Genomic DNA, 16,471 nt, shown 5'->3' on the forward strand with positions numbered 1-16,471 from the left:
TCTCTGATCTAACCACCCTGCCAGTTTGTTGCTGATCATGCATGATAGATCAACCTCTCAGTTCTGTAACCTTGGACTGCATGCCCCTGTGCCAGGAAGCTTTTCCTTCTTCATCTCTGGCTTTCTTCTAGACTTAGCTCAGCCATTTTTTGTAGGAGACCTTTCCTATCTTCCCAGGTTCTAATAGTTACAAGATTCTTTTCCTGAGAGAGGTAAGTAGTGTAGTGGATAAAGCACTGTGCCTGGAGTCAGGAAAACCTGGGTTCAAGTCCAGTCTCAGATACTTACTGGCTATGTGACTCTGGACAAATCACTTAACTTCTGTCTGCCTCAGTTTTCTTAATTGTTGTGAGGATCAAATGAGATAATAATTGTAAAGTGCTTAGCACAGTGCCTGGCACATAGGAAGTGCTGTATAAATGTTAGCTATTATTATCCTTCATTAATAGCTTATTGTTTATAAAGGGAGATACCCAAAGGGCCACCTCTTCCCCCTTTTCCATGGGCCATGTGTCCCTGAGAAATGGGTCTGAGGTTTTGTCTTGTTTGTTCTTTTTCTTTCTGGTTATAAGGAGTAGAGTCTCTCATCTGGTTCAGGAGCTCAAATCACAGGGATCTGGGAATCTAATAATCCAGGCCTGATCTATATCTTGCCACTGGATCCAGATGGCTGCAGAGGAGAGAGTGAGGCTGGTAACTTTGCACAGCACTCCCTCACTCAAATCCAATTTACTTGCAAGTCAAGACATCACCTCCCTGATGTCATCGGTCCTCTTCGGGAACAAAGGACAAACGATAACAACAACAACAACCACCACCACCACCATCCAGACCAGGTGTTGCAGAGAGCCCAGCAGCTCTGAGGACCAAGCATCCGGGGATGCTAGCCCAGCTGGGCCGTGAGTTTGAACTTAGTAGGACTAATGCCATGTAGAAACCTAAAATGTGAAGGGAATCCCCTCCTACCCTTTAGAAATTGAGATGGCATAAAGGGCATTATGTCCCTGAGCTATTGGGGAAAATATTTGTACACTTGCTTTTGCTATATATTTGAAGTAAATGCCTCTTTTGTAAAAACTAATCTGATTTTTAGTCGTTAAATGGAGCTGGAGCCCGTAAAATGAGAGTATAGTAGGAGTTTCAGCAGAGAAAAGATTATCTCCCTCAGGGTAGGTGGAGGGGTGCGGGAAGAGAGAGGGTAAAAGGCAACAGACTTGGCCTTGGGAAAATGACCCAGATAAACCATGTTACACACACATTCTCTTATTTGATCCTCACAACAGCACCACAAAGCAGGTGCCTGGAACCTCCATAGAATGAGAAGGCCCAGCTCCAATGTTTCTATGTTCTACTTCCAGCTCACCCTCCAGTCTGCTCCCCCTCCACAGCAGCTGGGCAGGTACACTTACTTACCCTTCCCTCTTCCCCTTTTCCTCTTTCCAGATCTCATTTATGTTTTGTTTCCCTTATTAAACTGCCAATCCCTTAAGATTAGGGGATATTTTCTTTTTATTTTTGTATGCCTAGGGTTTAGCACAGTTCCTGATACATAGTAAGTACTTACTAAATGCTCTGTTTAACTATTAATCTATCTATGTATGTATCTAAGTATCTGTCTATCTATCTATCTACAATGTTTCTTCCATTAAAATGTAATTTCCTCTAGGGCAGAGACATTTTGCTTTTCTTTGTATTCCCTGAGCTTAACACAATACTTGCCACATAGTAAATATTCTATAAATGCCTTTGATCGGTTAAGTTGGGAGGCAGAGTGAGGAGGCAGAACTGAGGCTAGAGAGAGAGATCATAGGGGAATGGGGGAGTGGGGTGAGTATGGCTCGTCTGGTGTTTAATAGACAGTTTTGCCACCCTTGCCTTTAATCCCTGTGAGAAATGAGACTGCCTGAAGTCAAAATGGGGACAATGATGAAGCATAGAGTTCCAAAACTGGAAATGTGGATCTCATCTAGGCTGAACCCCTCATTTTACATAAGAAGATCCTGAGTTTTGGAGCCTCAAGTAATTTATTCAAGGTCACTCAGTGTCTTGAATATTTTAAGATGTCTTTCATTGTGGCTTCTTGTAGGGCAGCTGGAGACATTGCTGATTCAGACCACTTCTGGCATACTGAGCTCAGTTCCAAATGCCACATTTTGTTAAGGATGTGCTGAAGGGCTCCTAAAATAGGACAAGCAAGATGATGAAGAGTATGAAATCCATGTCAAATGAGGACTGATTGAAGGAACTCAAGATGTTTAGCCTAGAGAAGAGATTTATGAGGGACATAACCATTTTCATGTTCACAGGGCTGCCATATGTAGGAGAGTTCAGATTAGCTCTCTTTGGTCCCAGAAGGCAAAATTAGGAGCAATGAGTTGAAGTTGCAAAGTGGCTAATTTAGGTTTGATGTCAGTGAGGGGAAAAAATGTTTCTATCCATTAAAGCAGTTTAGAGCAGAACGGCCTGCTTTCAAGCAGAGGGTCTCTGTACTTTTAAAAAATCATTTTATTTTTTATATTTTGATTTTATTTATGAAATTATTTAAATATTTTGATAACTGTTTTGCTGTTTAACAAAATTTTAAAAACACTTTTATTTAAAGTTTTGAATTCCAAGTTCTATTTCTCCCTCCCTTCTCTCTCTTCTACAGACCACCACCAGATGCACAAAGGAGTTTATGAGACAAAAAAGGTCAAGAAAAACTGGACAAATGATCTGTGAGAAAGTGTGGAACAATGGAAACAGCCCTGAATTTGAAGTGCTGAATGAACTTGGACTTGGATTTGAATCTTGGATTCCCATGTTTTCTTGTGTGCTACACTTTAATACCCTCTATTGCAGTTCCTCACATATAACACTCATTCTCTGATCTCTATGCCTTTGTACTGACTGTCCCCCATGTCTGAAATGCTATACCTCCTTGCCTTTAGGTCTTAGAATCTCTGTCTTCTTTTGAGACTCAGCTCCAATCTCAGCTTCTTTAGGAAACCTTTCCTAGATCCCACAGCGGCTAAAGCCGTTTCTTCTGGAGGCATCTTGCATGTTGTTGTTCAGTCATTCCAGTCATGTCTGACTTTCTGTGACCCCATTTGGGGTTTTCTTGGCAAAGATGCTGGAGTACTTTGCCGTTTTCTTTCCAGTTCAGTTCCCAGATGAGGAAAATGAGGTAAACAGGGTTAAGTGACTTACTCAGGGTCACACAGCTAGCACATGTATGAGGCTGGATTTAAATTTAGGTGTTCCTGACTCTAGGCCCACCTGCTGTACTGCCTAGATACCCCTTATATGTACCTGTTCATTTACATGTTGTGTCATCTACTAGAATATAAGCTTCTATAGGCCAGGGACTGTTTTTGCCTTTCTTTGTCAGCATAATGCCTGGCACATAATAAACACTTAACAAATGCTTCTATATTGATTAATTTTGTGGCCAAGACAAGTCACTTCATCTCTGAGGCCTTATTTTACTCAACTATAAAATGAAAAATTTGGCCTAGATGACTTATAAGCTCTCTTCTAGCTTGATATCATGATCCTTTTCATCACTGAGATTCTGCCATATCATCACTATCACCCAACTCTGACCAGATATAAAAGGTTTCACAATAGAAAATAGGTCATGGTTAGTGGTCTGAACTTTTTTTTAAATATTGACAACTTCAGTTGGTGAAGAATTGTATGTAATCCTCCCATTTCCATTGTCTGGTGTTCACTGTGTAGGCAAATCCCCCTTCTGAGATATGGAGGTGACCAGGAGGCAGGGGAAGAGTCAATTTTGTATCTGCCCTTGAGGAGTTACTGGATTTAATGGAGACAGAAAGAACACACCCACAGGACACGAGCAGATGTACATGCGATGAAAGTCAGAGAGACAGATGGAGTAAAGTAATATGGAACAAATTAAGCCCACAAATCCTGGAGCCTATATAGTGTAGCAAATAAGTGTGTTTGTGTGTGTATAAGATCATATAGAATTTTATATATCTACATCACTATATCTAAATAGTGATGTAGATATATCTGCTCCTGTAAATGTTATTAGTCTAAGGGACGTATTTTTCAGGTATAAGCTAAACTTCTAATAACTGTCACAAACATTATATACAATTATATACATTATATACATTATATACAAAGGCTAACTCCCTTCCCATGAAACACCAGTTCCACAATGAACACAAAGAGTAGGTAACAAAGAAATCTGTTTATCCAAGCTGATAACAAAACAGAAAATCAGTTGGAGTAGCTAGGTGGTGCGTTGATACAGCACTGGCCCTGGAGCCAGGAGGACCTGAGTTCAAATCCGCCCTCAGACACATAATATTTACTAGCTGTGTGACTTAATTACAATTCCTTGCCAAAAACAAAACAAATAAATAAACAAACAACAACAAAAACAAACAACAAAAACAAACCCCAGAAAATCAGAGAAAGTATACACAGAAGAGTAAGGTACCAGACAGAACAGAGTGAAGAGTTCCCAAATTGCAAGTGAAGCAACTCAGCTCAATCAAGAGAGGGGAGTCCCAGATCTCACCCAAATGGGAAATTCTCCAAAGTCTCTAGCGTAGCGAGCTGGGATAGGGACATGGTGGCTAGTGATGGCTCTTCTCATGTTGGCTTCTTCTCAGAGTCTTATTTTCTCTTTAGCCGTCTGAAGTAGGATTGGCATTGTCCACCTTTTCTCTTGAAGATGGAAGGAAGGAGTGCTTCCAAATAATTGCAGAGTCTGAAGAGACTGATTAGAAACCAGAGAGTGGAGCTTTCCTCCCTCTTGTTTTCAACAACTCACTGGAGGCATTGATTTCCATCAATGAGCAGAGTCCAAAACCAGTGAACTTTGGGGCTTGGGTTACAATAATAAGAGATTGCTTGGAGCTGGCTGTGTCCTGTTTTTGAACTGAAATAAACTATGTTGACTTTTTAAAAATCTTAGCTTTTTACTAAAGTATGGTATAATCTAAACACCCTTGGCCTTTGAATTAGGAGAGATCTGAATTCAGATTCCAGGTGGATTTTTCCTAGCTTTGCCCCTCTGAGCCTCAGTTTTCTCTCATCTGTAAAAGAGGGGTAATAGTATTTGCAGTGTAAATTGAAGATCCCCAATCCACTCCTTGTGGAGAAGAGAAGTTCACAGGATTTATACACTGCACATGTTTTCAGACTTTTTCGGTGTGTCTATTCAATACATCTGACTTTTCCCTTCTAAAGTAATATTATTTGTTAAATGGGATAGCTCTCCTGAGGAAGGAGAGTGATGCTGAACATAACTGTCATGATCTAAAACAAAGATATCAAATTCAAATAGAAATGGGAACCACTAAACTATACATAAAGATCTCTGTAGATGTCATATTGACTTTGAAAACCACATATTACAAAGTGGTATGGTAGGTAGAATGCCAGGTCTGGAGACAGGACGACCTGAGTTCAAATCTAGCCTCAAATACTTTCTAGCTGTGTGACCCTGAGTAAATCACTTAACTTCTGTTTACCTCAGTTTCCTCACTTGAAAAATAAGGATAATAATAGGACCTATCTCCCAGGGTTGTTGTAAGGTTCAAATGAGATAATAATTGTATAGTGCTTAGCACATAGTAGGTACTATTTAAATGTTAGCTATTATTATCATTATTTTATTAATACATTAATACATTAAACTCATATAGGAACTACATTTTAATCTGGTTTTGGCCTCACCTGAGAGTGTTTTGGACTGCATGTGGTCTTTAGCCATATATTTTTAAAATTCTGATCTTAGAAACAGAAGACATCAATAAAATTTTATGAAAAATAATATTTGTACTACTTAACTACATAGGTGAGAAAAATATGCTATATAAATCTTAAAGTATTATATAAATGTAAAGTATTTGTATTATTAACCTTAATAGATAAGCCATTTTCTTTCTGACAGTATGAGCTATCTAAATAGTCTGCTTTACAGAGTATAAACAGAGACAGCGTGATATAGTGGATAGAGTCAGGGAGTCCTGGGTTCGTGTTCTTCCTCTGACACAAATTTACTGTAAGACCCTGGGCAAGTGATAACTTCTCAGCTTCCCCAGACAATTCTCTAAGACCCTAAGTTACAGAACAGTTACCTATCTGCATTGGTGGGAGGAATTTTTTCACCTAGAATTCCCTCTACAGTGAAATCATAGCTTTTGGACCAGAAAAACAACAGGCAACTAGAACAATCTTGTTAAATACTACAGCTATTCTGCACTATTAAGGCCCAAAAATAATTTTGTTGTTTTCAGTCACTATCACATTTGGCATTTTTTTTTAAAGGCAATTGGGGTTAAGTGACTTGCCCAGGATCACCCAGCTAGTGTCAAGTGTTTGGTCAGAGGCTGGATTTGAACTCAGGTACTCCTGACTTGAGGTGCTCTATCCACTGCACCATCTAGCTGTCCTACATTTAGCATTTTCTTGCCAAAGCTACTGGAGTCCATTTCCTTCTCCAGCTCGTTTTTCAGATGAGGAAACTTAACAAGGTTAAGTGACTTCACCAGAGTCACATAGCTAGTAAGTGTCTGAGACCAAATTTGAACTCATGAAGATGAATCTTCCTGACTTCAAGCCCAGCACTCTATCCACTGTGCCACCTAGCTGCCCCTAGAACATATGAAAAATTAGGAATTTGGGGCTGCTTGGGCTCTGGCTTTCTCAAATACTCTAACATTCTTATAATCCCAACACTCCTTTCAAAATACCTTCTTAAAATCTGTCCTCAACAGGATATTGGAATTGTGCATATACCATTAGATTTAGCTGATGTGTTCTTTGATTATAATAAACCTGTTGAATTCTTTTTAAAAAAAGCATGATTTGTTTCAATGGATGACTTAATGGGAAGGGGAGGAAAAGTCTATTCAGAAATGAAGGTGGTATCAAAACAAAATATAGTTTAAAAAAAATAATAGAACCAAGTTTCAAATCCAAGTCTACTGGCAGCAAATCCCAGTGCCCTTTCCCCTGCAACAAATGGATTTTCATGCCCTAGAGCCCTCAGATGAGCATTTCTGATTTCCCTCAACATACTTTAAGCCCCAAATTATTCAATGTTCAAATTGGTTTTGGAAACATTAATGTAACTCATGGTCTGCCTCAGTGTGTATAGATAGTAAGCAGTCCCATTCATGGCCCTTGAGATGAGTTTGCAGCAGCTACTAGGAGCAGGGGTGGGGATAGGGGCACAAGGGTCACTCTGCTCTGGGCTGTGGGATTTTACACTTCCTCCCTCTTGCCCATATGGTCCTCCCTTTGTTGTAAGTCCCTGAGGTGACCACTGTCTTGCTTAGGCAGGCCATGACAGTAAGCCTTGGGAGTCATATTCCCACTGGAAAAACTAAGAGTATTGGCAGTCCCCTAATCTATCTCAGTCCCCACAAGACTATGGTACAAATGACTGGGAAAGGGGAGAAGAGATCCTAAGTCCTGATTCAGGGCTGGAGCAAACCAGAACAATACAAGAGTGTATGGCCAAGAGCTTCCCAAAGGCAGAGCAGAAGGTAAGTGGGATGAGCCTAGCTAAGGAATGACACAGGCCTCATATGAGGCATTTTGCTTCATTGGGACAGGCAATGGCAGGGAGTATGTAGAGAAATCAACCTGTAAGATGGAGTTTGATGGAGCAGAAAATAGTTACCTATTAGGGCCCTAATGGAGAAGGGGTGAGAAAGACAGAGACCCAGAGAGAAGGAGAAACAGATATAGATGGAGAGAAGGGGGAGGAAGGGAGGAAAATAGGGAAAGAAGGGAAGAGGGAGAGGTAAAAAGGAAGAGAGAGGAAGGGAAGGAGGCAAGGTGAAGGGAAGAAAGAAGAAGGCAGATAAGGACAAAGGGAAGTAGGGAGGGGAGAGGGGTACTTAATAGTTTAAGGAAATGCCAAAGGGCAAATATAAGGCTGGGAAGAAGTAAAGAAGGGTCTTCTCCTTTTTCCTGCAATTCTATCCCAACTACTTAGTTGATTTTGCCTTCATCCCCACACTAAGAGTCACCATCGCATCCTATATTTAAACAGCATTTACCCAGTCCAGAGCTGAATGGAGTTCTGACCATTTCTAGCAGGTAAGACCACATCAAGAAATATCTTAGGAAGATATTAAGAGTAGCAACATTCTGTATTTTTACCTAGACCACTCTATTGTGTCAGAGAGAATCAGAAAGGGTTTAAAAACAGCAGCAGTAGCAGTAGCAACAGCAGCAGCAGCACTAGGATTGTGTGACTGTGAACTTAAACTCCCTCACCTTATTTTGCTTCTTGTTTCTTTTCTCCTTAACTTTTTAATGAATTATTTTGTTGTTGCTGTTACTGCTGCTGCTGGGGTGTATCTATGCACTCTCCTGCATATATGTGTGTCTTTAAATAATTGTGGTTGTATACGTGAGTGTGTATGCATGTGTGAACTTTCATTCAGGAGAGGGGATTGAATCTTACAAATATTCACAAATACTCTAAGGGGAATCCCTGTTAACCCCCAAGTAAGAGCCACTGATGACAGGAAAGACAGAGGAGTCATCGCCAGCAGTAGATCTGTAGTTTTGATTCATTATAGAGTAAGGAACATCCAGAGAGAAGGAGACTGAGGTTCAGGGGGGCTACCACAGTTTCTTTCCTTTGAGGCTTATTTATTTTTGGACTTGTTAAGATGAAAAAGTGAATTTATTCCTACCAAAATGGCCAGATTGGATTCACCATAAATAGTAAATGTCATCTGTATAGCATTTAAAGAATCACAAAGCTTTTAGATACAATACATTATGTGACTTTCAAGGCAACTTTGGAAGGCAAGTACTGATAGTCATTTTCATGACTTTGCACAAAGGTAACTAAGGACAAGGAATCAATAAATATCAGAGGAAGGATTTGGATCTATGACTGTCCTGATTCCAAAGCCAAACCTTTCAACTGGATCACTCTGATTCACAAATATTCTTTCTTCATTGTCAAATATTCACTTGGAGTAGTGGGTTTGGAGCCATATGACTTGGGCTTAAATAAGCCAAAAGGAACATCAGTTTCTTCAGTTGAATATGAAGAAAATAACAGCCGCATTAACTCCCTTGAAAGCTTGTTCTGAGTATTGATAAGATAATGTCATAATATATATTTAAGTGCAATATAAATATCAGCTATTAGACCCAAACTAAGACCTTATCTACAAAACCCACTGGCCATGTTGGAGCCCATCTATTACCCAGTGTCCTCTATGCCAACTATGACAATCAACAGAAACACACACACACACACACACACACACACACACACACACACACAGCTACACACTCAAGAATCTTGAAGTTGGAAGGAACCTCACAATTTACCTAGCCCCACCTGTACCTGAATAAGAATTCCCTCTTCTGCATACCTGAAAAGAGGCCACATGATTTGCATTTGAAACCCTGTATTGAGGAGTAACTACTTACCTTTCAAGACTGGTTGTTCTCCCTTTGGATAGATCTTGTTATTCGGAAGTTTATCTTCCCATCAAGCTGAAATATGACTCTTTAAAACTTCTATTCATAGTTCCCAGTTATGTGGTTTCTGGCTACTCTTCACTCATTGAATTGAGCCCTTTCAAACTGAAAACAATTAAAAATGGAGGCTGAAGGGTTGTTTGAGCTACCATTGGCTAGGATTGAAGGTGAAGTTTAGGGAATATGGTTTTCTGTAGCTTTTACTTTAGAAGCTTATTCCCAAGGAGCCCTGCCTGAGTAGGTCAGCAATGTTGAGATTAGGTCATGTCTAGAGACCATCCAATAAAGAGGAAATTGACCATCACAATAGTTGAATTGGTCTGTGTAGACAATAAATGCAGACTTAGGGACCAGAATGCACAAATCTCAACCAGATCATTTCAGCAGTAAAATATCTTCAGCCCTCTGTACTAGGTAGATGCAGCCTAGAAGGAGAAGGGAAGAGTCTGCTTCCAGCTATCTACTTTATCTGCTGGAACTGAAATTGGAGCCATCAAGGTGAGAGAGAGGAATAAGGTACTTGTTCTAGTGAAAAGGATGAAATTATGTATCAGGCCACTACACCTTAATGGTGGAACTCTATTCGGCTGGCAGCTGGGAGAAAGCAATTAGAGGAAGAAGGAAGCATGCTCCTGACCAGAGACCGAGATGCACTGGAGGCTCTGAGAGACTGTTGTCAAATTTTCAATGTGAGTATTTACACTTTGGAAATCAACAAATGCTACAGATACAGGTTTGGTTTATCATTTTGTTAATTATCTAGTCTTAAGAAAGTGATGGGAAAAGTGTTAATAATGGAGATTAAACTTAAAAGTGTGCCCTGATTTCCAGAGATACAAATGTTAAACATTTACCAAAATACCCCTGCCTGGAGATGTATAAGAGAACCTGCCTTAGAGTAAGGAAACATGGATTGAAGCTTCATCTGTGACATTTGTAACCCTCATCAAATTTCACTTCTGCTCATGTCTCTATGCATAAATGTCATGATCTATAAAACAGATTAATAAGCAAAGAAATTTGTTTTGTGCATAGGGGGCCAGTTGATACTTGACCAGATGATTCCAGCCCCTCTCTCAATTCTCCCAGGTGATCTAGTCACAGAAAGTAAGGGGGAGGAATCACTTGGTTAAAACCCAACTGTCCCCCATACATGAAAATTCAAAAGATGCTTTAATTGAATAAATATTACTAAGCACTTGTACACACAGGAAAGAAGATATGGTTATTATTCCATGGTTATTGTTCTTGAGAAATTATCATTTCAAGGGAGATGGGAGACATGTATGAAATAACTGGAGAAGATTGCAAAGAAATATTCTTCTATAATCGGATAATGATCTTGTGGTGCAAATGAGAGAAGATAGAACTTCAGATTAGGGAAAGAGAGAAATAGTGTGGTGTAGTGATCTAGAGCCCTAGGACTTGAATGTGAATCTCTTTGCCTACAATCCAAATTAAAATCTGGAAGAGAAATGCCATGGTCAGTCTTGTACCTTAATGATTGGCAGCTCTGCAGAGGAGAGGATAGGGAGGAGAGAGACTGGGAGCAAGGAAGTCAATTAGGAGACTATTTCAGGAGTCCAGGATCTAGGTGATAGACTGAGGTAGTAGATGCAAGAATGGGAAAGAAGAGTATGGAGGTGAGAGGTATTATGGAGGTGTAGCTAAAAATACTTGACAACTTGAATGATGGAGAGAAAAATGTCAAGCAGGACTCTAAGGTTACAGTTTGGGGTGCTTAGGAGGATGCTGGTGACCTGGACAGAATCGGACAAGTTTGAATAAGTGGCACATTGTGGGGTGGGGAGAGAGCAAATAATAGCTAACATTTACATAGCACTTAATGTTTGCAAAACATCCTACAAATATTATCTCCTTTTATCCTCACAACAACCCAGGGAGGCAGGTGTTATTATTACACCCATTTTACAGATGAGACAAATGGAGATGAAGTGACTTGCTCATGGGTATAAAAGTGTTGCAGTATTTGGACTCAGGTTTTCCTGACTCCAGGCCCAGCTCTCTATTCATTGCACCACCCAGTTGTCCCTAATGTGTTCTGTCTTTGACATACTGAGTTCAAGCTCCCTAAGAGACATCCATAGACCTCCCAAGTACTCATCTGGTGACTTTGTCCTCATCCCCATAATCAGAGCCACAATCACTGTTGCGACTTTATTTAAACAGCATCTACACAGCCCAAAGCCAAATGGAGTTCTGACCATTTCTAGTATGTGAGACCCGATAATGTCTTAGGAAGGTAGTAAGAAAGGCAGCATTCCATATTTTTCCTTAGACCACTCTATTAGAATCAAAGGGGATAAAAAAAAATAACAGCAGCAGCAGCACTAGGATTGTGTGAATCTGATCTTAAACATTCTCATTTTACTTTGCTTCTTGTTTTTTGCCTCTTATTTACCCAGGGAATTGTTTTGTTGCTACTGCTACTTCTACTGTTGTGTGTGTGTATGTATCTATGTACTCTGAATATATGTGTATGTTTTGTGTGAGTGTGTGAGTGTGTGTGTGTGTGTGTGTGTGTGTGTGTGTGAACTTTCATTAAAGAGAGAGGAATGAATCTCACAAATGTGCTAAGAGAATCCCAGTTACCCTCCAGTTAATACAGGGACTGAGGTGTAACTACCCAACATGAAACCCTTTATGTAGAACTAGAGTTCAAGAGAGAGACAAATTGGATAAATATATCTTTGAGTCATCTGTGAGAAGATTATATTTGAACCTATAAACTAGTGGGGGATAATAATAATAATGATAATTATTATGACTAGCATTTATAAAGCTTTTTACATATGTTATCATAGTTGAACCTCACAGCAATTTTGTTAAAAGTAGATGCTGTTATTATTCCCATTTTACAGATGAGGAGCCTGAGACCAGGGGCATTAAAATGACTTACCCAGGGTCATACTGCTAGAGAGTATCTGAAGCTAGATTTGACTCAAATCCAGATTTCTATGCATTCCTAGTTACATGTAAAATGAAAGAAGATAGCAGAATGGATTAGAAAACAAAATCCAACAATACGTTATTTATAAGAAAGTGTCTGGGGCAAGATTCAAACTTGTGATTCTAAGTCTGTCACTATATCCATTATACCACATGGCTGCCTAGTGAGGAGGGCTTCCCAGAGCAGAAGGTATTTTAATTGGGAGTGGGTAAGATTTCAAAGTTTAGGGTATGGGGAGAAAGAAAAGGAGGTTCAGACAGTTGTAGGAGAAAGGACTTGGCAGTGGAAAGTGCAGAATACACACACACACACACACACAGACACACGTATATATGGAACACTGAGTAATTTAATTTGACTGGAACTACGTGGAAGGCACTAGTATGAAATCTAGCTGATGAGAAGGAGTGGGGCTGGATTTCAGAGAGCCTCAAACACCAAAGTTTGAAATGCTTGGTCAGCAACTGCATAGGAATCTGGGTAGAGGAATGATACAAGCAAAGGTCCAGTTCACTTTTCTCCATCATCTAAAGTTGGCAAAGTACTTTTCTCCCTACAGACCAAAGGAAGTTATTATCCCCATTTTATAGATGAGGAACTGAAGCTTGGAGGGGCGACAGAGAGTTGCCCATGATCATTTAGCCAACAGGTATCTGAAGCAGGATTTGAACTCAGGTCCACTGACTCCTAGCTTTATGGTAGTGTCTCTTTTAGGGAATAAGGACGGTAAGCCTGGCAATAATGTTAAGAAAGGGAAAAGAGTTGGAGGCAGGAAAACCTTTTAGGAGAATATTGCCTACAATGGAGGAGGGTAGTAATGAGGCCCTAAGGGTGGTGACATGGACCTTGTCTCCTCCTCTTTCTCTACTCCCCTCCCCACAAAGGCTCAAGAGTAGGACCAAGATCAGAGGACAGTGAAGGCAAAGAAGTGTGAGTGCATGCGCATTATAGGAAAGAGACCTGGGATTGAAGACAAAACACATGGGTTCAGATTCTGATTCACCAGCTCTGTAAGTTTATCCAAGTTATTTAATCTCTCTGAGACTCTGTTTCCCCATCCATAAACTGTCAATTGAATAATCACAGGTTTAAATTTGGAAGGTACCACATAAACACCACAGGAAAGGAAGCATTTTGTAACCTGTCCAATAAATGCAAGCTTTCTTCATCTGTGAGATGGGGATAACAATAGCCTCTACCTCCCAGGGTTGTTGTAAAGACTAAATGAGATTGTGTAGATAAGGAGAAGCAGCTGGTGGTACAATAAATAGAAGGTGGGCCCTGGAATCAAGACCTGAGTTCAAATGCAGCCTCAGACACTTTTTTATTTGTGTGACTCTGAGCAAGTCACTTAACCATTGTTTGTCTCTGTTTCTCCAACTGTAAAAATGAAAATAATAATAGTACCTGCCTCATTTAGTAAAGTGCCTGGCACATAGTCGGTGTTTAATAAATGCTTATTCCTTCCCCCTATATAAAGCACTTTTGGGGTGATTTTATTGTGATAGGGAATCCTGATGAGAAAGTTCCCTCTGTCAACACAGATAAGTAAGCACCCTCCCAGCTTAAAGTCCTACAGAGTTGCCAAGGCCACTGAGAAATTAAGTGACTTGCTTATGGTGTGTCAGTGTGTGTCAGAAGTAAGATTTGAACCTAGGACTTTCTGGTTCCAGAGTCAACTCTTTTACCTAGTATGCAATGCAAAGCATTTTGTAAAGTGTAAATAGAGCTTATCACCATTTAGTACTTGCTTTTGCTAGTTTCTTTTTCTTTCTGTAGACTTAGAGAAATGAATAAGGAAGATATGAGGAATAGGGAACTAATTTAGGGTAAAGAGATAAATACAAAGAAGTGAAAGGGGCAAAGAAGGTCTGGGGAAATACTTCTTACCAGGAATCAAACTTGTTCTGACTTCTCAGCTCTTTTCATGTTCAACCTGTGTGTCATATCAGATACTAGGTCTCTACCCCTGCCCCTTCTTCCTTATTTATTCACCCTTTTCTCCTACAAGTTTCCCTATATAATCATAACAATCCAATGGCCAAAAGCTATTGCATTTGTCCAGAGGCACAAATTTAGACACAGACACAAAGTATGTATACTTTGAAATACATTTATTTAGGCAGTGGTGTGAAGGAGCCAGCTCAAATCTCTCACAAGAGTGATTGTTAAATTTTCAGTGTAAGCATTTACAGAAACTGATAAAGTTTACAAATCAGGGCTTCATTGATTATTTTGTTGATGGTTTAGACTTAAAAAAGTGAAAGATAAAATGTTAACAATGCAGATTAAAATTAAAGTGTGTCCTTCTTCTTCTTCTTCTTCTTCTTCTTCTTCTTCTTCTTCTTCTTCTTCTTCTTCTTCTTCTTCAGAGCCAGTTGTTAAACATTTATTTAACAGTGCACTTTTGCATTGAGGCCTAAATGTCCTCATACAAGAAAAGACAGAGACACAGATTAATACTGACCCTCGGTATCTGACCCCCAATTCCATCATGCTCTTATTTTTGGTCTAATTTCAGGCACATAGTAGGGTCCTATTGGACCACTGATACAACTTGAGTCACCACACATACCCTACAACAAGGACAATAGACACAATTACAACTACCAGTTCAGTAGTTTTCCCCATGAACCTTCTTGATGTTTCTCTTTGGAAAGCTTTGGATTATCTATCTTTCTATTTGTTCACCTGTTTTTCCTTTTACCTCTCCCAGCAACATTCATGAGGTGAGAGACCATGGGAAACTGGAGTGGAATCCATGTAGAGAAATTCATCCTGGTGGGCTTTCCCACCTCACAGCCCCTCCAGCTATTTCTCTTTGTCCTTTTTCTGACCTTCTACCTGATGACTGTACTGGAGAATGCTCTCATTGTGTCCTCTATATGGCTTACTCCTGCCCTCCACCGCCCTATGTATTTTTTCTTGGGCCACCTGTCCTTCTTGGAGTTGTGGTACATCAATGTTACTGTCCCTCGGCTTTTGGGAGCCTTTCTTACCCAGGATCTTTGGATCTCCTTTGTGGGCTGCATGACCCAACTTTACTTCTTCATCGCATTGGCCTGCACTGAGTGTGTCCTCTTAGCTGTCATGGCTTATGATCGGTACCTGGCCATCTGTGAGCCCCTCCGCTATCCCAGCCTCATGCCCTCAACTCTAGCTACCCTCCTTGCAACAGCTTCCTGGGGCAGTGGCTTCTTTAGCTCCATGATGAAGCTCTTGTTCATTGCTCGGCTGTCCTATTGTGGACCCAATGTCATCAACCACTTCTTCTGTGACATCTCTCCTCTCCTCAACCTCACTTGTGCAGACAAGGAACAGGCTGAGGTGGTGGATTTCCTCCTAGCCTTGATAATGATATTGCTCCCTCTACTGGCAGTGGCCTCCTCCTATGTCGCCATCATTGTGGCCATCCTGAGGATCCCCACTGCCCAGGGAAGGAAGAAGGCCTTTTCAACCTGTGCCTCACACTTGGCAGTGGTTGTTATCTTCTATTCCTCTACCCTCTTCACATATGCTCGACCTCGGGCTATGTATTCCTTTAACTACAATAAAATCATATCTGTATTATATACTGTTATTGTGCCTCTCCTCAACCCAGCCATCTACTGCCTGAGGAACAAGGAAGTAAAAGATGCCCTGAAGAAGACAGTGCTGGGACATTGTCACCATCTTGGGGAGTTCCAAGATTGAAAGTAAATAATAGAGAGCCAAAATGGATTAAATGGGTGAAGGTCTCCAATGTAGCTAGAGAGAATTCCCATTGGCAGGTGTTGTTCTCAGGAGTCTGAACAATTGCTATTCCTCTTGTCCTGAAAAAAGTGCAAAACCAGATTATACTGTCTAATATCCTGGAATGCTGAAAATTTTCTCCCCTGGTTAGGGGAAGACTCCTCATCCTCCTAGCCCTATTTACCTTAAATTCCATTCTCTTGGCATCAGGAAGAATTAAGCCACATATATTTCATAGGCAAGAGATGTGGTAAAAAGTTAATTTCCAGGTTGGCATGACAG

The 16,471-nt window shown here is 40.3% G+C and overlaps 1 protein-coding gene across 1 annotated transcript; it reads left to right on the top strand.

The window, feature by feature from the left end:
- The first annotated feature begins 15,196 nt into the window (after nucleotides 1-15,196).
- Nucleotides 15,197-16,150, top strand: OR6P1 (olfactory receptor family 6 subfamily P member 1). The gene has a single exon (XM_020977721.1). The coding sequence runs from the start codon at nucleotides 15,197-15,199 to the stop codon at nucleotides 16,148-16,150; it is 954 nt and encodes a 317-aa protein (XP_020833380.1).
- The last annotated feature ends 321 nt before the right edge of the window (nucleotides 16,151-16,471 follow it).

The sequence above is a fragment of the Phascolarctos cinereus genome, unplaced genomic scaffold (genome assembly GCF_003287225.1).
Source record: "Phascolarctos cinereus isolate Bilbo 61053 unplaced genomic scaffold, phaCin_HiC Scaffold_5;HRSCAF=322, whole genome shotgun sequence".
Lineage (NCBI taxonomy): Eukaryota > Metazoa > Chordata > Mammalia > Diprotodontia > Phascolarctidae > Phascolarctos > Phascolarctos cinereus.